Source organism: Carassius gibelio, chromosome B19 (genome assembly GCF_023724105.1).
Source record: "Carassius gibelio isolate Cgi1373 ecotype wild population from Czech Republic chromosome B19, carGib1.2-hapl.c, whole genome shotgun sequence".
NCBI lineage: Eukaryota > Metazoa > Chordata > Actinopteri > Cypriniformes > Cyprinidae > Carassius > Carassius gibelio.
Window position 1 is genome coordinate 24,434,832 of NC_068414.1, and position 24,607 is coordinate 24,459,438.

The 24,607-nt window shown below is 37.3% G+C and overlaps 3 protein-coding genes across 6 annotated transcripts in view; 1 reads left to right on the plus strand and 2 right to left on the minus strand.

Annotated features, from left to right (window-relative positions):
• Nucleotides 1-12,574, minus strand: part of nup153 (nucleoporin 153) — a 16,130-nt gene extending 3,556 nt beyond the window's left edge. The window contains exons 1-18 of the mRNA XM_052583998.1: nucleotides 12,370-12,574; nucleotides 6,440-6,653; nucleotides 6,054-6,338; nucleotides 5,792-5,925; nucleotides 5,218-5,346; nucleotides 4,965-5,081; nucleotides 4,731-4,775; nucleotides 4,594-4,647; nucleotides 3,856-3,996; nucleotides 2,154-2,206; nucleotides 1,929-2,049; nucleotides 1,682-1,831; nucleotides 1,450-1,548; nucleotides 1,292-1,373; nucleotides 1,114-1,212; nucleotides 463-1,035; nucleotides 140-325; nucleotides 1-33 (exon numbers count right to left, since the gene is read on the minus strand). The exon at nucleotides 1-33 is cut by the window's left edge and continues 861 nt beyond it. Coding sequence (XP_052439958.1) covers nucleotides 1-33; nucleotides 140-325; nucleotides 463-1,035; nucleotides 1,114-1,212; nucleotides 1,292-1,373; nucleotides 1,450-1,548; nucleotides 1,682-1,831; nucleotides 1,929-2,049; nucleotides 2,154-2,206; nucleotides 3,856-3,996; nucleotides 4,594-4,647; nucleotides 4,731-4,775; nucleotides 4,965-5,081; nucleotides 5,218-5,346; nucleotides 5,792-5,925; nucleotides 6,054-6,338; nucleotides 6,440-6,653; nucleotides 12,370-12,447 — 2,593 coding nt within the window. The 5' untranslated portion in view covers nucleotides 12,448-12,574. The remainder of the gene's footprint in view (nucleotides 34-139; nucleotides 326-462; nucleotides 1,036-1,113; nucleotides 1,213-1,291; nucleotides 1,374-1,449; nucleotides 1,549-1,681; nucleotides 1,832-1,928; nucleotides 2,050-2,153; nucleotides 2,207-3,855; nucleotides 3,997-4,593; nucleotides 4,648-4,730; nucleotides 4,776-4,964; nucleotides 5,082-5,217; nucleotides 5,347-5,791; nucleotides 5,926-6,053; nucleotides 6,339-6,439; nucleotides 6,654-12,369) is intronic.
• Nucleotides 1-24,607, plus strand: part of vps28 (VPS28 subunit of ESCRT-I) — a 254,667-nt gene that overhangs the window by 171,719 nt on the left and 58,341 nt on the right. The gene's annotated exons all lie outside the window — the stretch shown is intronic.
• LOC127978971 (phosphatidylserine synthase 1) lies at nucleotides 13,365-24,580 on the minus strand. Of its 4 annotated transcripts, none has more exons than XM_052584014.1 (13): nucleotides 24,246-24,577; nucleotides 23,389-23,480; nucleotides 23,077-23,121; nucleotides 22,871-22,995; nucleotides 21,825-21,983; nucleotides 20,090-20,241; nucleotides 19,623-19,764; nucleotides 18,333-18,445; nucleotides 17,772-17,837; nucleotides 16,601-16,700; nucleotides 15,549-15,617; nucleotides 15,226-15,292; nucleotides 13,365-14,957 (listed from the first exon to the last, which is right to left on the minus strand). In XM_052584014.1, exons 1-13 carry the CDS (start codon nucleotides 24,434-24,436, stop codon nucleotides 14,863-14,865), a joined length of 1,416 nt encoding a protein of 471 aa, XP_052439974.1. In that variant the 5' UTR covers nucleotides 24,437-24,577; the 3' UTR covers nucleotides 13,365-14,862. The 4 variants fall into 4 exon arrangements, with proteins under 4 accessions (XP_052439974.1, XP_052439972.1, XP_052439971.1 ...); XM_052584012.1 differs by having other exon boundaries at nucleotides 13,365-14,960; nucleotides 24,246-24,574; XM_052584011.1 differs by having other exon boundaries at nucleotides 22,871-23,121; nucleotides 24,246-24,580.

Consider the following 24,607-nt stretch of genomic DNA (forward strand, 5'->3'; position numbering starts at 1 on the left):
TGTTGGACTGAACGCCAAATGATGAACTGAAACCTGAAAAAGAAACGAGATTTCTGGTCATCAGCTTGTTTCTACTAAACAGAAAGAAGCAGCTTCGAAGTCTCCTGACTTCTGGAAATATCATTGCAAGGCACTTTACCTTTGGACTCTATTTTAGCTCCTGGTTTTGCTGACGTGCAGGCCACACACTGCTGGTCCTCTGCCTTATTCTGAACACAGCACACCTCACACTCCCAGCTCCCCTCAGGTTTCTTGAACTTGTCCCCAAATCCTGCAGCGCTTGCAGGTGCAGAGGCTGGAGTCAAGACAGCTGTGGCTACAGCTCCTATAATACACCAAGGAGTAAAACATCAGGTATGCAAATATTTTTGAATTAAAGGTAAATACTTCTCTACTATTCCATGGATTTTACAGGGCATTAAAATGTTTTAACTCTTAAAACCTGCACAACTGAAACTTTACCTGGTTTAGAGCTCTGACAGGCTACACATTTCACATCCTGTGGCTTGTTTTGAACCATGCATACATCACAATCCCAAGACCCTTCTGGCTTTTTAAATTTGTCCCCAAATCCTAACAGTCCAGTTGCTGAAGAAGCAGTTGTTGTGGTGGTTGTAGAAGAGGTGGAAGAGAGGGTGGATGAGGACTCAGAAACAGCTGGTAGAGTCAGGCTGGATTTTACTCCAGTCCCAGGTTTGGCTGTGTCACAAGCTACACATTTAACTACATCCGGTTTGTTCCTTACTAAACATGTGTCACAGTCCCAGCTACCAGCTGGAGGAGCGAAGAGGGAACTGATGCTTGAAAGAGCTCCTGTGGTTTTACTGTCCGGTTTAGAGGAAGAGTCTGTGTTGGGTTGTGGAGCGAGACAAGCCACACATTTTTTGTCCGAGGACTTGTTTTGCAATAGGCAAGTGCCACAGCTCCATGACCCTGCAGGTGGCCTAAACTTATCACCAAAACCAAGAGGAGCAGAGGATGTTGATGCAGACAGTAAAGGCTTATCAACTGAGTTCTGAGCAGGAGACGCAAATCCTGAAAACAAGAAAAGGATATAAATATGCAACTTAACTATATAAAACTTAACATGGAAAAATCAGAAGCAAATCTTACCAGGTCCTTTAAGTATGTCCAATACACTGCCCTGCTTTAAGACTTTCGCTGGTTTGAAGGGTCCTTCAAACTCCTTTTCTTCACTGGCCACTGATTTGACTGCAAAACATGCAGAAAATAAATAAACACAGTAACATAACTTTGAATGAAAATGTCTACTTTGCAAATCAAAACTTACCTGGTGCTACTGTTGGAACAATTTTCCCATTGGAGTAAGAGGGGCCTGTTTTCATAGTAGGCGCACTGAAGGTGAATCCAGACTGAAAGGAAGAATCTTAATTATTACAGATACTTGCTCCGTATGAAACAAAGGGTAAGAGAATGAAGGAGACCTACTGATGGAGAGAAAGATGGAGGACTAGCAGCTGTTGCCTTGACGATAGGCGAAGAGAACGTGAAGGGAACAGATGGTGGTGTGGATGGTACTGCTGACTCCTTATTAAACAAATAAAAACGATGCATTACAAATACTCATCCACCATGACTGCTATGTAACTATCAGTTTGACAAGTCAAGACTACATCAGACAGAACGCACAATTCTGAAGGGGTCAGAGGGGTGGAAATACCTTATTTGCTACCAGTTCCTCTGAGACAATTATAAGTGGTGTTGTGCTCGAGGTGAGTGAAGAGGTTGGGGGTGGAGAGGAGAAATTAAATGTTGGTAAAGTAAAATTGCTGGGAAGAGAGGCAGGTGGAAGATCTGGTTCCTCAGCAACCTGGAAGGAGAACAGATTATATGAGCATCAAACCATCCCTCTAGACCGCTTCAAAACAAGTTCTATTCAAAAGCATATAACCAGAAGGTTCTCTTACCTCATCTTCAGGTCTTTTGGATGAAGGTCTAATGGCCCTTTCCCTCTTCATTTTGCCCCCTCCTGAACCAGCACTGCTGGTCACTGGGGTGCTGGATAGGGGGTAGGACAAACTGCTTGTGCTGGAGACAAAGAAATATGCAAGTGATGTCACGAACAGTTCCCGGTCCGATCCAAAACAAAAACATTTTAAAAATACCACAACAAACTGGTTGGTCACTCTTACCTGGGAGAGGGAGCCTGGGCACGATCTGAAACTGAAGGGGATTGTCTGACCGGCTACAAAAGGCAGAGAAAAAAAAAAGTTAGTTCTCTAGAAGATCAAAAAACACAGACACCATTGCTCTAATCCACTTAATTACAGTGTAAGGCTTTTTCCACAGTTTAAGCTTTAGATGAACAATGCACTATCAATAAGATTTTTCAATGTTTTGTTTTGTGTCTTTATGCTCAGCAAGGCTGAATTTATTTTAAACAATTAAAGTAGCAGTTTTGTGAAATTATAAGCTAAAATAAGTTTTCTATTTTAATACATCTTAAATTGTCATTTAATCCAGTAAAAATACAGCTAAATTTTCAGCAACCATTACTTCAGTGTTGGCGCTCAAGAAACATAACATGAGAAAACTGTTCTGCTGCTTAATATTTGTGGAAACTCTGTACCACTTTGGTAAATAGATAAAAATAGATAAAATAAAATAGTATTTAGAGGTCTTTACGGTCAGGTTTGATCAAAATCAAGCTTTTTTGTTGAATAAGATTTTTTTAAAGAAATTGAAATATAGGTGTCGAAATAAATGTCTAATTTTGTCACATTTTCCTGGTTAAATTACATTAAAAAAGAACAAATACAGTTATATTTATTAATATTTAATATTTTTAATACTAATTATACATTTCATAGTGTATTTAAATATTTTAATATTTATTCCAAAATAATAACTAAAAAGGCAGTAACAATTTTGAACAATTTTCTACTTTTACAGCATTTATTGATCTTAGTTACCGTAATATTAATTTCAACATTTACTAATGCACTATTAAAAAAAAGGTGTGTTTGTTAACATTAATTCATGCACTGTTAACTAACATGAACTAAGAATGAACAGCAGTATGTTACTGTCATAACTAATGTAAACAAATAATATAAGCTATAATAAATGTTCATTGTAAGTTCATGTTAGTTAACTCATTAAATGACACCATTGTAAAATGTTACCAATATTTTTCATTTGTGAACTGATGTTCAGCTGTTCTTTTTAATAGTCAACTTATTTTGGGTCATCGTCATAAAAGCTCTGTAAACACTGCCAAAGACACAAAGATATATCTTTCATTCTATCATGCTGAATACTCACTAAAAACTGACGCAGTCATCACATTTTCAGACCATTTCAAGTTTTATCTTGACGTGACGAAGTGATATCCAAACGGATGAGTTGTTTACTTTATAATTAGTCAATAATGCCATTTTCTTCTTTCAGATCGAGAGCTTGCATGAAAACAAGAGGCAGGATCTAACACATGAACCTATCACATTCATTCATAACTGATCATAATTATAACGCGATGGAGACATTTCCTCCCCTCATGTGACTTTCCCCCATTCATTCTCAATTACAACCCAGAAAAGTCACGGCACACTTTAGAATCCCTGTTGTAAGTCAGTGGACTGAAGAGGGCCAAGCCTCCGCTGTAACTTTACCTGTGGGTGTCACTGCTGGACAGTGTTACTTCATATAAATGAGTGACTTGTATACTTTTAATGCCATATTTAGTATATTTGTGATTTGTTTATAATATTGATTATTTTGTCATCCAATTTGAAATCCAGAACTCCCCTGCCAAATATGCCCCTCCTTTCAGTTGTTTCATAGTCATAAGTTGAATTCTAATGTAGTATGCATTGTGATAAATATTGAACTCACAGTCTCCTTGTTGCTTTTCTCCACTCCTCTGTTCACTCCACCTGGAGTTAGTGATGGTCTGAAGGACATCGAGCGGTTACCAGACACTGCAGCAGCTGCAGGGACCACCAGCTTCTGCACAGGAGGGACTGATGGCTCCAGCTGTGTGTCAATGTAACAACATTACAAATACAGCAGACAGTTCAACAGTTCCCTACACCACTGCGCAAAGGATATCAGGCTATCCATTTTCTGAGCAATATAAAAAAATAATTGTTACTACTATAAAGGGATACAGTACAGAGATTTTACAATTCTCAGTCCTTAATTTCAAGATCTGAATACAAGTTGTGTTAAACATTGCAAGCTCATGGACATCAAATGCATGTACACCTCTTCTATGAGTTATCAAGTGTGCTCACTTTATCTGCAAAACAACACACTCACAGCCCTGGATATTTTGGACCATGTTCATCCACCACAAATGGTTATTACAGGCTTTAGGTTTCTAGTGTTGGGTGAATAGGCACATTGTTTGGGATTAGTAGCCAGCTGCCACAGTTGTTAACAGTTAAAGACAGGCAGCAGAAGCAAAGTAAAACTTGGCAACTTTACAAGACGCATTAAGGTACAGTAGTAAATGGCTTCTATACATGAAAACCATGTATGGATTTTTTTTCCCGACAGCCACATTCGACCCCATTTTATCGGACACTTTAAAATCTTAAACCGCTGTGTGTATTAAGGCACAAGACTTACCCGTTTCCTCTTTGCCTGGAAATTTGAAATGTCAAGGTCTGTGTGATTCAGTGACTAAAAAAAAAAAAAAAAACCTTTAAAGACTGTGTAAACTGAAAACTCACCTGAAGTGAAATTCAAATTATTGCAATACTTACAGCGGACAGAGGTGATGAAACCGTAGACGGTATTCTTTTTGCATCCTGCAAGGTTACCAAAAACGTTTTATGAAATGCTTTTGTTGTTTTGCCCAAATTTAATGGAATAAATGTTTAACGTCTGCTTAATTTACAGAAACATTCAGTCAACTTTTTAACACTTTATTCTGGAGCCTTATTCTAGTAATTGTGAGTTTTATTTTTAATCCATATATCAAAGCTCAGTAAACGCACAGCAAGAGGACTGGACATGCGCTCCAGGGACTGTAGGATGCGTCTCGCTGTGGCACTGGTAACTCCACAGGGTTGAGCTCCAGCTGGCTTTGCCTTTATCTGTCTTCTAACAGGAGGCTGTAGAACAACAGACCAGAATTCCGGACGAGTCAAAACGGAACAAAAAGCAAAGGCCTTTCAGTTTAAAATTTTATATTAAATAATAGCACTGGCCTATGAAACAAGAGTCAATCACTGGCGTGATTGTTCAGACCTGGTAAGGTGTAGCCGGGCGTGAACGAGCCGATCTCATCGCAGCAGCTCCTCCATACGTGGTCTTCCCCGGGTAGAAGGGTGAATCCCCCAACTGACTAGAGTTCAATACTGAACTGTTCAACACTGACTGTAAGAGAACAAACACGCCTAACATTAATCTCAGTAAAACGCATATTCACAAGTCATACTGAGACAAGACAACTAGGACATTCAACTGCTCGTTCATTTTTTTAATTATGCACCATTATTAGAATGTAAGATATATTTTTTATATTTTTTAACTATGTCTTAATGTCTTATGCTCACCAAGCCTGTATTAATTTTAATAAAACAAAGTAAAACCAGTAATATTGTAAAATATAATTTAATAATGTCTCATAAATCATTCTAATATTACATTGATAGGTGCATTGCTAATCAAAGATGCAAAGAGCTGTGCTGCTTAATATAACTGTAATTTAATGCAACAAAACTTACAATTCAATGCATGCTTTTATTTTTGTGATATTAACTTAAATCTTACTGACCCATCAACCTTGACTTAAGGTCCCAGAAAAATAGGAATTACTTACTGATGAAGAAGTGCCAAAGACTGACAGGTTGAAGGCTGGTTTCTTGAGCCCAGAGTGGGTTGTCTGCGATCCAGAATGTGTGCGTTCTGTCTCTGGGGACCAGAGGACCGGCACAGTCTTTGACATGGGAACATCTGGAAGAAGATTAAGACCTGCTCTTAGTTGTGGCTATATCTAGTTTAGATTCTTCTAAACAACTCAAATCAAATGCCTAGCATTAACACTTATTTACTGGTTTCTGTTTAGAAATGTGGTTGCTCACCTTTATCAGATGCACGTGATGAAAAGCCACTGGTAGTCGAGATGTTGTCATCCTCATGCTGAGAGCTGGAGTCCTTAATCTCTTTCACCAGGGAGAAGTTGGAGGTTACAGCAAAAGGGCTCCCTGAGAAGGGTGCTGTGGACGTGGAGGGCTGAGAGAAGTGGGAGCTTGCGCCACCTAACGCAGGGGAACCATCCAGGGAGGGGAAGTGCAGGTGGGTGCGATTGAGCGGGGGTCTCGACAGAGCTTCCGGGAAGTTCAGTGACGCTTTGCTTGTAGATGGTTCTGAAAAATGAATTAAGCATTTAATCTCAAGAATGCAGGGAACATAGCTCTCTAGGTTATGGAATAGCTGTGTGTATCTACCGAACAGCACAAACTCATACCTGTGTTACTTGTGCTCGGCTCTGGAGAATCTCGTCCATCTGGGAGTGGGGTGACTTCGTCATTGCCGTTGGGGGGAGGAGCCACGTTATTCCGGTCCACCCCGACTGTGCCGTTATCACCCTCTTGAACTTCTCCATTTTTGAAATATTTCTGCAGCCAGGAGGGGACTATGCTCTTCACTGTATCTGTCACTCGACTGATCAGGCCAGGCTGCTGCAGGAGCCAATAAAACAAAATGAGCAAATCCAGTTATAAAAGACTAAGGGCCGTTTCATAGTCAACGCGAGCAAGCAACGCGAGCGACGCGCTCCCTTTCATAGTCTAAACAGTGAACGCAAGCGTCACGGGTGATGCGTGTATGCAATACACCGCTCAGGCAACAGGGGGTAGTAGAATGGGGTGATATTAGTATAGTCGGGTCGCGTGATATTCAGATCACAATGGCAACTGAAGAGGAGTGTATTCTGTTGCTGATGAACTATCGTATAAATGTGGATGAATACGTATAAGTTCACATAATTTTTCCTCTTCGCCCGCCACTGTATTCAAACTAGGGATGCACTGAAATGAAAATTCTTGGCCGAAACCGAAAAGCGAAAAAGAGAAAACCAAGGCCGAAAACCGAAACACCGAAAGAAATTATGACAATTATTAGTACCATTGCATTTATTGCTATGACAGTGTACTAACTTTACTAAAATTAAGACATTGCAATTGCATAAATTAATATTAAAGTTTCAAAGATAATTACAATTACATAACTTATTTAAAAAAAAAAAAAAAAAAAACTTAATTACAAATTATGCAAATATTTATTAAGCACATTGCAACAATACACAGTATAAAATAAAATTCAAACAAAAAATTTATCCCACTCATGTGTATATTTAATAATAATGTACAGGCCTACTGGCCTGCAGAAAGGTTTTAAAATGAACAGTTCTCTCATAAAAACAAAGTGCATTTAGGTGAAGTGCATTTGAAATTTGTCTATGTAGGACTAGAAAGTGCATTACTTCTCCAGTATAAGCAAGACTGTTATCACTTCTGGGGATGGGGACTTCAGACAGATAACCATCTAGCTGTTGAGCAGTTGAGCTTGTCATCTGCCTGACATTTGAGAAATATTTGAGAGAGTGTATTTAAATAGGGCCAGGGCATAAATAAACATTTTTATCAAATTAAAGCAAAAATCTAGCATAAATATGGCTACAATCTGATATTATGTATGTATATATGTTTGTGTGTGTGTGTGTGTGTGTGTGTGTGTGTGTGTGTGTAGTAGCCTAAGAACAAAATAGCCAACGTATTATTATTATTTGAGGCACTTTCTTGCAGAATTCCACTGAACATATCAGACAACGATGGTGCATGCAGAGACCAGTCTTTTCTGCGCTCTGATCTGTCTCCTGCGCTTGGCGCTTCTCCGTCTCCACGCGGGTTCTCCGCATCCAGCGCGGCCTGGATCATTTCTCGTGCGCGCTGCCTTATTTCCGCATCCAAGTAATGGTCTTTAAAACGCGGATCAAGCACATTCGCGATGAAGTGCAGAGGATCCGACAAGATCTCAGTGAGACGTGTGCTAACAGACTCTATAAGACTGTACTTTTCTTTGTTTTTACTTCGTGGTCCGTCTTAAACTCTTTGTTAGGAGACGTTTTAGTGCTGCGAATAAAGGAATACGAAGAGAGAGAATGTTCTCACTGGTGTTAAGTGAATGTCGCGTGGAGCTCGTGGTCTGCGCTTTGCAGGTGCATGTGCAGGTCGTGGTTTCTGTTTGCGTCATCACAACATTTCAGCCGTGTTGTTTCGGGTGATAAAAGTCTATCGGCCGAAAACCGAAAAGGCCATTTTCGGCCGAAAATTTTCGGTGGCCGAAATTTCGGTGCATCCCTAATTCAAACCTTCTTCTTCTGTAAACACAATATACTTGAATTAATGTACAATACTTGCAATGTCGCCCCCACCGACAACGCATAGTATTGCGTGAATCGGCGCTTTGCGTATCAAAAACTAGGACAACACATTTGGCTACGCACCGACGCATAATGGCGGCTGAAGCATAACGATGCATAGCCTCGGGGACGCGTATGCGTACAGATGCATTGACTATGAAACGGCCCTAAGAGCAATACCTTGAAACTAGGGCTGTGCAATTAATCGAAAAATGGTTTCAATTTCCGCCTCCAGCGATTATGAAGATACAATAACCGAGATGAAACTATCATTGCACCCCACCCCCCCCCCCCCCCTTTCTAGTAGTAACGATTTTTGCTAAATTGCAAAAGCTTTATTAAGTAACAAATGAAGTGTTTGGATAATGATTAAAATGTAGTGGTTGCCTCTAGGGATGTAAAACATTCATTAAATCCATGATCGATTGTCGTTTCAATTAATCGATTAATCGTTAACCATAATGCTGCAAAATGCATCTATTGCAGGCAACAGTCACTTGCATGACAGGATGTGCAAAAGGCACACACAACACACAAAACGCTTTATCACTGAATTAGCAGAAGGCAATCAATCCTTTTGCTTTTGAAAGCGATTCACCTTGCACTCAGCGTGAAACAGCCTTCAATCTTAGTAATCCTAAGCCTTTTGGATTTAGGTTAGCATTGAACAGCTGACAAAATGTAAGAGCTTAAGTACTTCTGCCCAAGTTTTCCACGTTCATGTGGCCTTCAACTTATCTACTACACATGAAGCCACGCTGTAAAAAAAGACATCATACTAAAATTTGATTCATGAGTTAACAGAAGTACATGTTTCCTCCATATATCGCACTGCAGAAGCAGCGTGGCCTCCAAGGCTGGAGAGAGCCTGGATTTGAGAGCTTCAGTTGTCATCTAAAAGGGGCCCTGGGGACGAAATCACTGTGCAAGCACTACAGGCTTATTGTTCTTTAACAGAGCTCTAGGGTTTGGACACAGCAACGCCACAGACCAGCTCTTTGGCTGAACGCTGTAAGCATGTGACCCACAGGAAGGTGGGAGAGCTAAATAGTCCATTTAGCCTCAGCAGAAGAGACGGGAGAGATTACACAATCAAAAAGGAAGGTTTTTAAAGCTTATAGGTACCTGTGATTTACATATAGGCCAGAGCAAGAGCATAATTCATCTTCCTGCCTCACTCTGAGATCAAAAAGACTACATAAGAAAGGATAAACAACATGAACGTGCTGCATGAACTCCGCATACAAAAGCAGCTGTGTGCACGGCTGGGGCCTCATGCATGAGCTCAGGGTTGCTAGATAAGTCACTTCCTGTCAACAGTGTGCACATGGCAGCATCCAAGGTCAGCATGGCCAATCAATGCAATGCTAGGCAAGTTACTTCCAAAATGTTATACATTTTATATTACTAGTTACTCTCATTTGAAAGTAATTAAATTACAATAATATTGTCTTTGAAATGTAATGCTTTACACCACTTTTGTTTTATTATTAAGTTACTTTCACCAAAATAACCACAGAAGTATGACTTGGTGCTTATGGAACAGCAGCAATATGGTGTTTCCTGGGTTACCCCAGTAAACAAACCAGCGCTACTACTTTAATATGTATTATACAGCTGCAAGACAAAAATAAAATACCATAAATTATGCTGAAGACAGTATTTTCCCCTTAAAGACAATTCATATAAACCCCCATCCTCAAATGTAAAGCAATTTGTTTTTACATCAATTTGATTGATTTTCAACAAGCTAGTGGTGAATTACGTTAGCTTACCATGTCATTGCCATTGTTGACATGGATTTTGCTGGCAAGTTTTCTAAAAGTTGCCATTTCTAAAGTTAACAGAAGCTATACATCTTCCCCAACATAGTTCTCTGGGTTCAAGCGGCATGGCAGACAGAGATAAACTTTATTTCCGTTGCTTAATCTTGCCTGCGCTCTCATCCACTTCTCTGTGTCACACGTATTGCAGCAACAGAAAATACACTATTTTACCCACTGAAATTTTGGTCTGGTCCTGCTGGAACATCTTGTGGTAAAAGTTAATTTGTAAAAAAAAAAAAAAAAACACATTAGGATTGTAATGTGTATAATATTACCAAAATGTTTTATTGCAGTGTATTTCTGCATTACAGTGAAAATTATTACTATAGTGGCATTATTTTTGTAATGCGTTATCCCCAACACTGCCTAATCTACCAAAAATGTGTGGATGAGAAGACTTTCATGAAGTGCAGCGGAAAAACACAGAGTTAAATTGCAATTTATACTCCCATTATGAGACGTCTTCTAAACTAAAAACACCTGCCAGCAGAACTCTCCCTGCAGTGTTAAAATGCACTTGTAGCTGACATGACACACTTTGGGAAAGATGTTCTGCAGGGAGTTGTGCCCTTAAACAGCACTTTTTAACCTATAATATACATGCTGTTTTATTACCTATTAAGTGAGGTGCAGCATAGATTTGCACATTTAAAAATACCACATCACAGGACCAGTTAAATTGAGAAATAAATAATCAAATACAGCATTTAAAATATACACTTTCCATTACACAATTTAACTAATTTTTGGAGGTCAAGTGTGTGCAGTTAATGCATTACGGGTGGACAGAAAAACAAGGTGCAATGATGTACGGTGTCAAATTATTTGGGGAGTATTTCCATGATTTAAATTGCCGTGCGTAAAATAATTAGATTTAAAATGTAAATGCAACAGAGAGATATCCTGTTCTTTCTTAGTTCTAATTATTATGCCAGAATAAATCACTACATGAGATCAGAATGGACAAATACATTTTTGCCACATTGACAACTCAAAAACAATGGTTTAGATTAGTGATCAACCAATGTTTTTTACACGTCAATATGATTTATTTTTATTTAATAACCAACATGAAGAAATACAATAAAAATATATGCATAAATGTACATTTCAGCAAATTAGGATTAACCCTTTAGCATGCCAGTAAAAACTCTTTTTTTCCCAATTCAAAAATCACATAAATCCAGTTACTACCCCTTATAAATAATTTCCCCATTACACAAGTCTTGTACTTCTATCACGCCAAATGCAGAGTAAATGTAAATAAATGCAAAGTTCATATTGCTAAAAGTTATGAGCATAATAGGCTATAATTTACGATTTGTTTAAAACTACTAAAAGACTAATTAAAATGTCTGTTTTATTAACATGCGTTAGACTGGCTTAACTATTTCTCTTTTCATAAAGCAGCAAGTGAGTGCTTCCACTGAGCTAACATTACAGATCCCACTTAAAACACGCCACGACACGCACTCATCCCGCCTTTCTTCCAGATGACAAACCTAAATAACTAACGTTACCCGTGCTTTCCGTATTTACACCAAAACATATAACGTTACCAGACTCGCTAGTCATATCAAACTGATCTCTACCCAAGTTCAAGACTTGCACATGAAACACAAGTAAAGAAAGCTTGAACAAAAGTGCAGTGAAGCTCATGTTACCCACATGTAGACCCTCGGAACAGCACAAAAGAGGGGACACGTGAGTTTCGGTCTATAAACAGCATTTTATTTAAAGGGCAAGAACATTAAAATACTGTATAAATGCCGTTAGACTTATTAACATTTAAATATTCTTGTTTGACGCCGGTGCGAGCCGCAGCTAACGGCTAACGGATTGTTTTGAAACGCGTTCACGCGGCTGTCTAAAAATATTGAAATTCAAATTTCACCTCTCTAAAACCATATTTTGAGCATTTTCCTCATTGAACGGAAATGCCTCTTCAGTCAAATGAGTTAACGTTAGTGGTATTGCGGTGACAGTGTTGAGAGACCGTGTGCCGGAGAAACGTGAACAGGCCTGAAACAGGCCTCAAAATGTCTCCCGCTTTACAAATACAAAACCCGCCGACAACACACCGGTGCGGCTCAAGTTAACAACCGATAAAAATCATTGCTATGGCGACTAGGGTTTCGTTTTATTTACCTGTTTGCCTTTGGCATAAGGTTTTGAAGCGATGTGGTATCTTCTTGATCTGATTTTCCCTCCTCCTGTCGCCGCCATGGCTAACTAGATTGAGTTTGCTCAGTAGCGCTTCGCCGGATAGAGCTCCGCTGTCACAGCGCAGCTCTCCAATATACCATCAACCACTTCGGCGCTGGGGTTTATGGGAAATGGTGTTTGGACGGACACATGCTTTCGGTCTTGACGTCAGTTTGTAGGCCAACCGGCCGTGCGTGGATTCCCTCGGGAATTTCTGGGGTTTTCATGGGATTAAACCATAAACTTGAAAATAATTTACTTTTGTGTTTTAGAAGATAAACAACACAGTCATCAACTGAAACATGAATTGAGAATTTAATCACAGACCTTATATTCTCATAAATAGTAATAACAACAATAAAAGTTACTTTACACATATTTCTTTAATAACATGTCGAAAAAATTGCAATGTATATATCAAAAGTTTATACTGTATCAGAATCATGATTGCAATCAACAAGTTAAATATTCGGTGAACCTGATTTCACGCTCCTTGTTTAATATCCTTTTTTAATCCTGGAACAACCAATAAGAGTGAAACTGTATACTAATATATATATATATATATATATATATATATATATATATATATATATATATATATATATATATATATATATATATATATATTCACACACACACTTTTGTGAAAAGTAGGGACATCCCATACGTGTAATGGTTTTTATACAATAGAAACTATATTCTATGGCCCTTCACCAACCCTACACCTAACCCTAAACCTCACAGGAAACTTTGTGCATTTTTACTTTCTCAAAAAAACTCATTCTGTATGATTTAAGCGTTTTGAAAAATGGGGACATGGGTTATGTCCTCATAAGTCACCCTCTCCTTTTAAAACCTGTGTCATACCCATGTCATTATAGAAAGTAGTGTCCTGATATGTCACAAAAACAAGAGCACAAACACACACACGCATATTAGAGACTTCAATTCAGGATTTTATTTGAAATTTTTACTAAACAATACAGTATAAGTGTGTTAAGAAAGTGAAAAGAACATCCCCCTGAGGGGGTTCACATCTGTGGCAAGTTTAACCATTCATTCATACACTGATAAAAATCTCAAACAAAATGGTCACACCTCATTTCTCCTATTATCACATTAAAGGTCTGAAATAATTTGAAATGACAACACTGTTGTGGCAGAATCATTGCTGTGACATCAAATTTTTGCATTCTCTTTCGTCACCTTAAGAATTGCAGATCCATACAAAATTCATCACTCAAATTCTTAACAGTTATTATAGGCTTTGATATTTTTCCAGGGTAAAATATTAAATTCTGTATAACTAACAACTTGGGTATTGCACAACAATCCATTACAAATTAAATGTAAAAAACTAGGAAATAAGACAAAATGTGATAGTACCTTAATGTAAGAATATGCTACCATTTAGTATTAACTCAAAAAAAAAAAAAAAAAAACTGTAGGTTTTACAAAAATTACTATTTCAAAAATGTCACGTAGAAATGTATAATCATTTAAAGGCCTCACACAGAAAATATTATTGGTGTAAAACCATGTATGCACATGCCCACACATATTAACAGAGGAATAAATCTTACCACAAAAGTTAACATGCAAAGCAAAACAACAAAAGTACATAAAAAAAAGACAACATACAGATTGTCATCATTTCTAAAGGTTCTAATTATCTTAATGTCGCCAAAAAAAAGCTGAATCATATTACATTTAAGTAAATCAACAGCTCCTAATCCAAAAGGTCATGACCTGCCTCTACTTCAACCTCTCTCCAGTTTTACTTTAAAAGTGCAAATATAAAAAGACTGAAAAACGATTATGAGAATAGAACATTTGTGCCAAGATCATAGTGCATTAAAACAAGTGCTTAAAGGTTTTTCACAAATGTAGAGCTTGTTTTTAAGCTCACAATGAAATGTTGCATACAATTTCTTACCCTGATCAATGCATAGGTATGTCAGCAAAACAATCACTGATTACAGGTCAAGTGGAGAACCATGTGCAAAATTTAAGAGAGGGCTTGGTCTGAATTAACAACACTGGTAATAAGATATAAGTTGAATAATGCTCCCATAACCTTTTACAGAAAGCCTGGCAGCATTATTAAGTTCCTTTCATTAGGAGGGCCATCACAAAACATTCACTGGCTCAGACGCTTCCGACGTATAAAAGCTATATCAGTGCCACTGGAAAGTGTGCATACCACAAATCATTGTTTCCTTCCAAGTGCTATGAAAATGAGAACTAGTGTACAACAGTGCATTGCAAAGACAGAGGCTTTGTGGTTTGGAATGTGTCCTCTGTTTATAGAACCTCTTCTTGTGTCTGCACACTGTCACCCAGTTAACTGCTTTTCCTCTCTTCAACCGTTTCCACAGGTTCTTTCTTTCACCCATTGTGGCCCCTTAAAGACCTTGTGGTCTGTAGCTGCGGTCACTTTTTGCTGCTTGTTCCATTGATTGTTTTGTTTTTTCCAGAGCCTCCTTTTCTTCTCCGTGATGAAGTGGAATAACTACTGGAGTTTCTCTCTGCTAATAGTAATAATAAATGTAAATACATATAACTGTTAAGTAAAACAGATATTCAAAGGGTAAATAAATCTCAGATGTTCCTTAAAATGTTCTTCATATCATAATACAATTCGATTTTAATCTACAAGGTAGAAAATGAAATAATGAAAGGACATTCCATGTCACAAATGTGAGCGTGCTGTGAAAATTCTTATTAAAATGGTCAGTTTCTAGGTATTTGGTGTCATTTGAGAAACCCTCTAAAACAAATCAGACTGTATGTTACCTTTGGCAGTTTTAGGAAAGCAGTCGTATGGGTCAGTATGGATGCTGTCATCACAATCTGCAATGTACTGTTAAAGAGATTTATCGGTTTATCAACATTTGATATGCAAGCACAAAGAAGGAAAATAAAGCAAGAACCAGAGCATTGACATATCATTGTGACTTTGTGTGCTCTCTGCTGGAGATGTTTATAGTGTAAATATTGTCAACTGTGAATGACCAGCAGACAGCACCAGATTATATTCTTGAAGAATTCACTGGATTTAATTAGTATCTGGCAGTAAATCATGTTATGGCAACAGATGAATAAATGCAGTCATTTACCTTCAGCTTCTTCCCATAATTCTGCTCATACCAAACCATACCGTATAGACAGAGAAAAGTAATGAAAGCCTGAAAGGTGGCAAGAAAAAAAGAGAGAGTGTAAATATATGAGACTTCGCCAGTACAGTGGATTCAAAATTCAAAGAAAATGTATTACTACATTACTATCATATATTATTAGCATAACAATTTCAGCAAAAAACCAAAGTGAAAAATTAACATGCATTTGGGAATGTCCATTCTGTTCCACTTGCACATGATCAGATAACTTGCCCTTTTCATTAGTTAAGGAATAAATAGTGAAGAACTTTTAAATGCCATACAGAAGTGACTCTTAAACTTTTTACACCAAGTACTACTTCAGAAAATAATTGGCTCTCTAAGTACCACCATAATAACCAACATTAAAATACAGTAGAATAGTAGGCAATAGTAGAATATTAATTATGTTCTGCCACTTTAAAGATTGTAAATGCACAGTTTGAACATTAACACAGTTAAATAAAAAACCTAAATGATTAAATTAAAATGTACTGTACCTAAAAGTTCAGCTAAAATCTACACTGTACTTAAATGTAAATTAAAAAATGTACAGTGCTAGATCAAAAGAAATTACAACTTTGCAAATTTAATTTAGTGATTCCTCTGCATACCACACTTTGAGAATCAGTGCCATACAACATTTCTGTACTTTCTATAATATTTTAAATTAGATTTTTCAGTGTGGTCTCAGACCCACTGGATATAGTTTATAAAAACACACAGGGTTCAATCTGTAAACATTCAGTGTAAACTACAAATGTGTAACTGGTCAGAATAAACTGTTGCAACATATCAAAGTCACCGTACAACAACATAGCCAATATTTGTTAAGGTTTCAGTATCTGTTATAGAAAACAATAAACAGAGCTCTACAACACAAATTAATACAAGGTAATAATGTAAAAATATATATAGATACATAATAATAAATATTTATGTACAAGTATATAAATACATTTTTTTAAATGAGAAAATTTATAAATAAAAGAAATTTCAACCAAAACACTCACCAAACACAAAAGCCAAAGGACAACATAAAGAACCTGTGTTTTAGAGAACAAGTCTTGTCCAAATTTGATACAAGCCAGGGCCTCCAGGAAAGCAATGGCCCTACAGAACAAAACACACACTCATGTTTGTTTATATGAATATGCAAACAACCTTTCCAGCACAGTTTTTTTAAATAAATATTTAAATGCCAATTTCAACATATATACTGTTGGAAATTCTGATAAAAAAAATGAGATGCCAGAAACGGGTGAAGAGCCAATGGGGTTCAAAAATTGTAGACCGCATTAACTTCTATTGTGTAGCATAAAAACACTCAAACTCAAATGATTACCTTTTCTTGTTCAACATGAGGGTAAGTAAAGGACAGGACTGTGATTTTTAGTTAAACTATTTCTTTAAGCGTTAAACAGTATCCAAATATCTTTTTGTGTTTAATGCATAATGGCAGATCTCTATGAGCATTTCAGACTTGTAGGACTTACAAATACAAAAGCGTGGTTTGTTAAGTCTCCGGACTATGTAGGAGTAATCTGGCAGACCTGGAGCTTTACAAAGCCAAGAGAAAAAGCCTCCGTTGTTTAGAATCGAATGGAAAAAGTGAGATATTCTGCTAAAAGGGACACAAATCACCTGATTCTGACAAAAACCGCTGTGGTGAGACGGAACTAAACATATGTATTAGATCTCTATATATACACCACTGTAAATACTGTGTTTTTCTAGATTTCCAAAATAAGTTCCAAATAAATCGGACAGAATCATGACACAGTGGGTCTTTATAGAAGGGACAGTTTACCCAAAAATGAAAACTCAATCATGTCGCACCAAACCTGTGTGCCACATAACGCAACTATTTTTTTTTATAAACTCAAAACAACTTGGAACCCTATTGACTTTCATTGTCAATGTAAACTGCTCAAAATGTGTTCCACAGATGTGTTCTTTAATGTTCCACACAAGTCATACAGGTTGAAAAGTGTGAGTAAATGACAGAAATTTCCTTTTTGATTAACTCTCCCTAGAAGTCATCATCTGTTGCTGATTGTAAGACCCAAAACATTCAAACTGGAAAAACTACTGGCAGAAATGTGAATATGGTTTGTTTTTCAAACTTATTTTTGACAGGCTTTACACAGAAATATAGCATTAGATATATAAACATGTACTTACCCAAACACCCAACACTGTGTTCCAACTCTTTTGCATTGGGTGTCTGTTAGATATGCGTAGTATTGCCTAAATACAAATAAGAAGTAATACGAATCATTCAAAACCTCTGGCATCAAACAGTACAATGAGTGTATACACACCTACCAAACGTCATCATTCAAAATAAATATATTTATTTAGAATGATTACATAGCTGAAAGAATAGAATAATAGCATTACTATGTTGATCCTTATGGATCATCGGATCATGCTCCACAATAAAGAAATAAATAAATAATTTCAATAAATAAAATAACTAGCTTTTGAAGACATGGCAGTCTTATGTTTCTCAGTTCTTGTGGATCTCACATCCTGCCTTTCCAGGAAAAGATTTTGTTTTAGTACATCAGATTTTGAAAAGAGAAATAATGATCCTGATCACTAAAGAACAAAACAAGGCCTGAGCAAAAACGCTGATGAAATAAAGTGCAATGTCTTAATGTTGTTTTGTAGTGCCAATTCAAAGAAAGGTTCATTTCAAGGGATTACGTTCAATCACAGAAGAAGGTAATTGGACATTACCTCACAGTGGGGGCAGTGATGATCCCAATGAAGAGGATCCGGCACCAGCTGAGAGGATGAGAGGCCTGGAATACGAAGATATGCTTCAGGAAAAAGGTGTTCAATTCCGTGAGCTGTTGGAGAGCAAAGAAACAGGACAAAAGTGAGTGAAAACCCAAAGAACCACAAAGAAACAAAGTCTAAATCTGTGGTCTACTACTGTTTGGTTAAGCTCTTCTGAATGCATTGAGCTAGTTTAGATTTCTTGCTCGATTTTTCAGTTAAACAGAAGATTTTTTTTAGGTGTGTAACTGAAGCTTAATCTATACCAGTGTTAAAACGTTCTGGGTCAGTGTTGCGTCCTAAGACTTATTTTATTTGTAATCATTTAATGTGCTTTGTGGTCTGTTTTTGTTTCTCATGTCTACTGCCACCATGCTCATGCTGGTGATTGGGATCACCTGTCGTTGATTTGCTGCCCATTAACCTCAGCTCCATTGATTGGCTGCAGTCGGGAGAATGTCAGCATATAAAGCCAGCACCATCTCACAACAACGAGAGGGAGAGAGAGGGTTGCAGATGCCAACTTGCCACATGGACTTCTTTTCTCCTTGTTCCAGATAGCGTCATCTTATGTTGTGGAAATCTGTTAACTATTGGGGCAATTGTAGATATAGTTTGAGATGTATGGTTTTGTTTAGAACTTAAGGTTTTCTTTTAAGGAAACCTGTAGGGAGGAGGGTGCCATTTTTGTTTGAATCTGCTTTTCTCCTGGTTATGGGTAGTTAGGGAGAAAGGGAAATTTATTTGTTATTTATTTACTCTTTGTTTTAATGTTTAGGTAAGTTATGGTTAAAACTGAGTTAGAAACCTTTTTGTTTGTTTTGTTGGCCTTTGCCCCCTCCTGAAGTTTGTTTCCTCTTCTCCTTTTTCTTTAGATTCAATAAATACTTTTTCTAAGTTTACTAGTTTTGGGATGTGTTACTGGGACTAGAGATAAGAAGGACCTGTGCTCTTTCTCTCTCTCCAAAACTTTGTTACTGCTATGCCTAGTTCCCCTAGATGAGCTTAAAGATAATAAAGCTAGCACGTAACAAGTAAGAATATTTTGTTTTATTAATCGTTTTATTCAGCAAGGATGAATTAATACTTATATTTTTCACTGTGAAACTATAATTGAAATTCCCCCCAACTTGGAAAGTCATGACTAAAGTAAAGTTTGTGGGAGAAAGGTTCTGTTTATAAGCGACAAGCTTGAATGTAGCATAAATTGAAATGCTTTCCATACTACTTATGTTTCAGATCACACACCTGCCATACTATCATGAAGAGGTAGATTCCAGCCACCCTCTGAAAAGAGGATTTGGGGTCAAACCAGCGCACATACGTCCAGCTGGCCGGAGTGAACTGCAAAACAGCCCGTTTCAGCTTGCCTGTGGTTGTGTGGATATCCCTGAACATATGCAAAACAATAAAAAACAATAATACCAAACACATGAACATCATTGTACACTACCCACCAGTGACCTAAAAACTGGATCAGATGATCCAACAAGAATGTAGTGCAAAACAGGTTTGGAGTTAACACAGATAACTCATCTCTGCATACATATCTCCCAAAAACAAAACATTCACAGAGAGTATGGATGGTGGGGAGCTTAACTACTGTTACTACTGCTTGATCATTCCAGCAAAATGATGACTATAAACTGCATTTTTCATTTACAAATGCTGGTTTCATAGGGAACAGCCACAGATTAATCATAAAAAGAGCTTACTTGATACTGGCCCAGTGGTAGGTACGCATCTCTAAAAAGCGACACACAGTCATCCCAAGACAAATGCCCCCTCCGTTGCACAACAGGATGTCAAGAATGACTTGATCCCACCAGCATTCTGCAAAGTTTGGCAGGAGGTGCATGAAGAACAACTGAATGAGGAAGAAAGAGATAAGAGACATTGTAGTATGCCCTATATAACACACCAGCAGATGGTTTTCACTGCTCAACTCCAATACAGTATTGTGAATTAGTGAGTCTGTAAATCTATTATCAACTTGTGTGTATCTGGTATTAAAAGTAATAATAGCAAGCATGCCTCAAACAATCATACATTCAAAAAATTAGAGTCCATGAGATATTATCAGGGTTTACCTCATACTGAGATTGTGTGTTTTATTTGCTTAATCAAAAGAACACTTCAATTTTTACAAATTATTAAGTATTGGTTTATGAGAATGCATACTATTGCATAAGTACTATTGCATAAGCAAGTAACTTTCAAAGGTATTTGATTGGGGAAGACACCCACCCACTCATGGTGTCAAATTTTAATAACTGTAACAATGTTTCAATATTGCTTTTTTTTATATAAAATCAACAGCTTTGGTAAACATAAGAGACTTATTTCAAAAACATTTTAAAAAAAGACGTTTGACATTTAAAGGTCCCCTTCTTCGTGATTCCATGTTTTAAACTTTAGTTAGTGTGTAATGTTGTTGTTAGAGTTTAAATGATATCTGTAAAATTCTAAAGCTCAAAGTTCAATGCAAAGCGAGATATTTGATTTAACAGAATTCGCCTACAAAAAATGACCCGTTTGGACTACATCCCTCTAGTTCCTGTAGTAATGACGTCACTAAAACAGTTTTTTTTGACTAACCACCGCCCACATGAATTCACAAACAGGGGGCGTGGCCTTATTGCGCTCCGACCGAGAAGAAGGAAGAGCTGTTTGTTTTTGTCGCCATGTTGTTGAAACGCAATTTTTTTCATCTCTGAGTCCAATCACCTTTGTTTGGGCTTCCCAGGAACGCTGTACTTTGAGATTAATGGTTACAATTTATGTTTAACTCGGTTCCCGAGTTAAATATGCACATGTAAAACTATGTGCAGCTCATTTTGCTGAGGACAGCTTGCTGAGGACAACTTTCTCAATCTCAAATCAGTTTAATGCCGAATTTGCACAAAGATTATTCTTGAAAGATGGAGCAGTTCCCTCTTTGTCTGGACCACAACTGGTAAGTGTATTTTATTATTTAAGTTGGTGCGTTTAACCGTTTCTGTAACTTATTACAAAAAGGGCAACGCTGTTTAGCTTTGTTAGCTAGATGTTGGGCTGTGCAAAAAAACAAATGCAGTTTTCATGCGCATCTCGTCAGTAAAAACGCTCCTGTGACTATAAATACATCTCCAGCACGTGCGTTCTAGCCCAATCACGTTTCCAGGAGGGCAGCCTGCTCTCAGCTGTTGTCGAATCACAGCACAGGAACCGCTGTGTCAGAACTCGTTACGTATTTCTGAAGGAGAGGCTTCATAGAACAAGGAAGTCATCAGCCCGTTTTTATGACCGTGAAAACAGCGGTATACAGATAGGTGAATTGTGTGAAAAATACTGTGTTTTTTACACGCGAAACATGAACACGTTATATTGCACATTGTAAACACAATCAAAGCTTCAAAAAAGCGCGTAAAACAGGACCTTTAAATAGTATAAATATATCAAATGCATTACCTCTGTGAGCTCCCATGTGATGCTGATAGACCAGCAGAGACCGTAGCTGCGGATGAGAAGAGCTTTCATTGCCCAGCCCCAAAAATGACCAAAGGCAAAAATGTCAAAGTGACTCAGGATGCGTTCCCATGTGATCACGTGACAGTTTACTGCATACTCCTGCAAACATTGGGATAAAATAAAAAATAAAAACGCCAAAGAATAAAGTTCATAAATAAATATCGTAAATTCATTTAGTGAAATGAAATAAAATAAAATAAAAAATAGGGCACAGTGCATATTCAATACATTAGACGAAAGAAGATAATTACAGCCTGATGTCAATGGACAGAGATTCAAATAATCCTATTGGCTGAACGTCCGCAGTAAGGCTACATGGAAACCTCTTACAGAAAGCTGGCATTATCTCCTTACAGTAATTAAACATAATTCACTGGATTAGAAACACACACACTAAAGGGAGGGCTTCAAACTCCACAGCTCAGACATAATCTATGGACTGCACTAGCCTGTTGTGACCATGATCGTTTAGAAAAGTTCATAAGATTGATGCGCAGCCATAGACAAAGATGACATTATGCAGGAAATAGCAGATTATATAAAAGTGAATGCACTCCTTTATTTTTTTCACAGCAATAAAAAATTTAAAAAGTAATTAAAAAGATGAATAGGTCTCAAATTAAAGCCAAGGATCCATGGTGAAAAATATTAATAGTAGTTATATATAATATATAATATAAAAATATAATAATAATTATAGAAGCACAATATGTTGGGCTACGGCAACAAAGAGTATAATGTTGATTATACAAAGGAATATTAACTTTTTTTGATTAACAATGCTTGGGCACTTTCCCACTGAGAATGGGTAAAACATTTCTTTCTGGAGATTTTATATCCCTCTGTTTCAACATTTCCCAAATTTACCCAGCAACATTGCTCAAAAAGTTTCCCTGTGTATCATCAGCCTAAGACATGATGGCTCGCTTCTAGCTTCTCATGCAAGAATGAATTCAGTTTTTGTCCTGGGATATCACATCGCTCACCATGACATCTGCTTCTCGTGTAGCATAACGTAGATCGGGGTCCAGCCAATACAACAGCGCCTTCACCTGATCCCAGTTCAGGAAGATGAGGAACACCAGGAAGAGGAAGTAAAGGACACTGAGACCTGCAAAGTGCCAACAGATCAAGGCGTTGGAGGTTGAGTCAACATAGCCACTGATACGTAAACACACAAGAAAACGCTCACCAAAAACCATGCGCCATATAGCGGGATGCGGTCTTGTGAAAGGACCTAAACGTGTTTTTGTTTTTTTATTCAATGAGAAAAAGAAAAACATTAGTTCATTTTCATGCTGTTCCTATTTGTGTGATTTATTGTATGGAAAAGAGCAGCTTGGAAATCCTGCTATACAAATTATCTTTTATTTTCCGTGGAAGAAAAGACAGGAGTATGAGTAAATAATGACAGAATATTCCTGCCATGAAAGCAATCAGGAAAAGTCAATTTGCATCCAGTTAAAATAGTTTCTACTGAGAAGCAAATGAACAATGACTGTACCGTTGGGGAAGGCAAGAACACTGATAACAAGAAAGAAAGAGCTGACCAGCAGCAGACCCACACGAAGGTTATTATCAGAATCACCATCATCCCTGCCATAATAAAAACATGAAGTACAGATAACATATCAGAGCCATGATTACGTCATAAAATATAACCTTTCACAGTGTCACCAGACTTTTTGGTGTGGGTGTGGCAATCAATGGAAATTAAGACAGACCACTGTTTAGTATCACTGAGATACTATTGCCAGATTTATTAATATTTTAAATGAATTATTCTTTTTACATTTCACATTTTTATTTTTGTTGAGGTTTTAGTAAAAAAAATTTTTTGGTTATTTAGTTCATAATAAAAAAACATCTATTGATTAAGTTGAATGAAATAAAAATGACAAATGTGACCTTGTCAATTAGTTGTTTTTAATTTCATTTGAGTTAAGGTGTTTTTTTTTTTATCTCAAGGAAAGACTTTTTATGGTTTTAGTTAACTATAAGTGAATAGATCACATTAACAGTCATTAAGTCATTCAAAAATACATTGAAAATGCAGTGTTTAAATATTTAAATAAACAATCAGTTTTAAAACATTAGGCTATTATCAATACAAGCAAAAAAAATAATTAAGTCGTGGCCCCAGGTTTTGTGTAAACAGTGTTGTTATTATAACTCCAAGTGGCCTTGAAAAACTCGTTAGTTGTTAACCTGATGTGCGTTGGTAACGTTGTTACCAATCATCTTTATACCATGTAAACTGTAGCTGAAATTGAATATAGTAGTCATCTTGACGTAAATAAGTTGAGTTGTTGTTGCCATGTTGACAGACCGGTGTGTTCTGTCATAAACCTGTTTACTTACCTCGTAAACGCAAAGTACATTATGCTGAAGACAGTGACCGTCAGTAAAGTAATGGTGTGCGGTTTGTAGAAGAAATCAATGGTGATATCCTCCACCTGTTGCTCGTTTATCATCCGAAAGTGAAGTTTATAATTGGCATCATCTTTACTGAGCATCCTGGAACCCTGACTGGGCGCCATGGTTGGTCTCATTCAAACTGACGACGGGTCCAGAAGAAACTCCACTCCGTCTCCGCCAGCGCCGAGTTTCTCTGACAGAACTTCACTGGAGTTGAGTGGGTCGAGATGTTCTCACTGCACTATTTCAGACGACTTCATTGGCTGGATAAAGGCAGGAGGCTATAAGAGCTTCTCCCATTTGCA

What these genes read in the sequence shown, in the direction of transcription:
- LOC127978971 (XM_052584010.1), bottom strand. Translation starts at nt 24,436, where the DNA reads ATGAGACCAACCATGGCGCCCAGTCAGGGTTCCAGGATGCTCAGTAAA. An exon ending in ATGTACTTTGCGTTTACGAG is followed by an intron (nt 23,481 to 24,245) that starts GTAAGTAAACAG and finishes TTATTATGGCAG; the next exon opens with GGATGATGGTGATTCTGATA. An exon ending in TGTTCTTGCCTTCCCCAACG is followed by an intron (nt 23,122 to 23,388) that starts GTACAGTCATTG and finishes AAACACGTTTAG; the next exon opens with GTCCTTTCACAAGACCGCAT.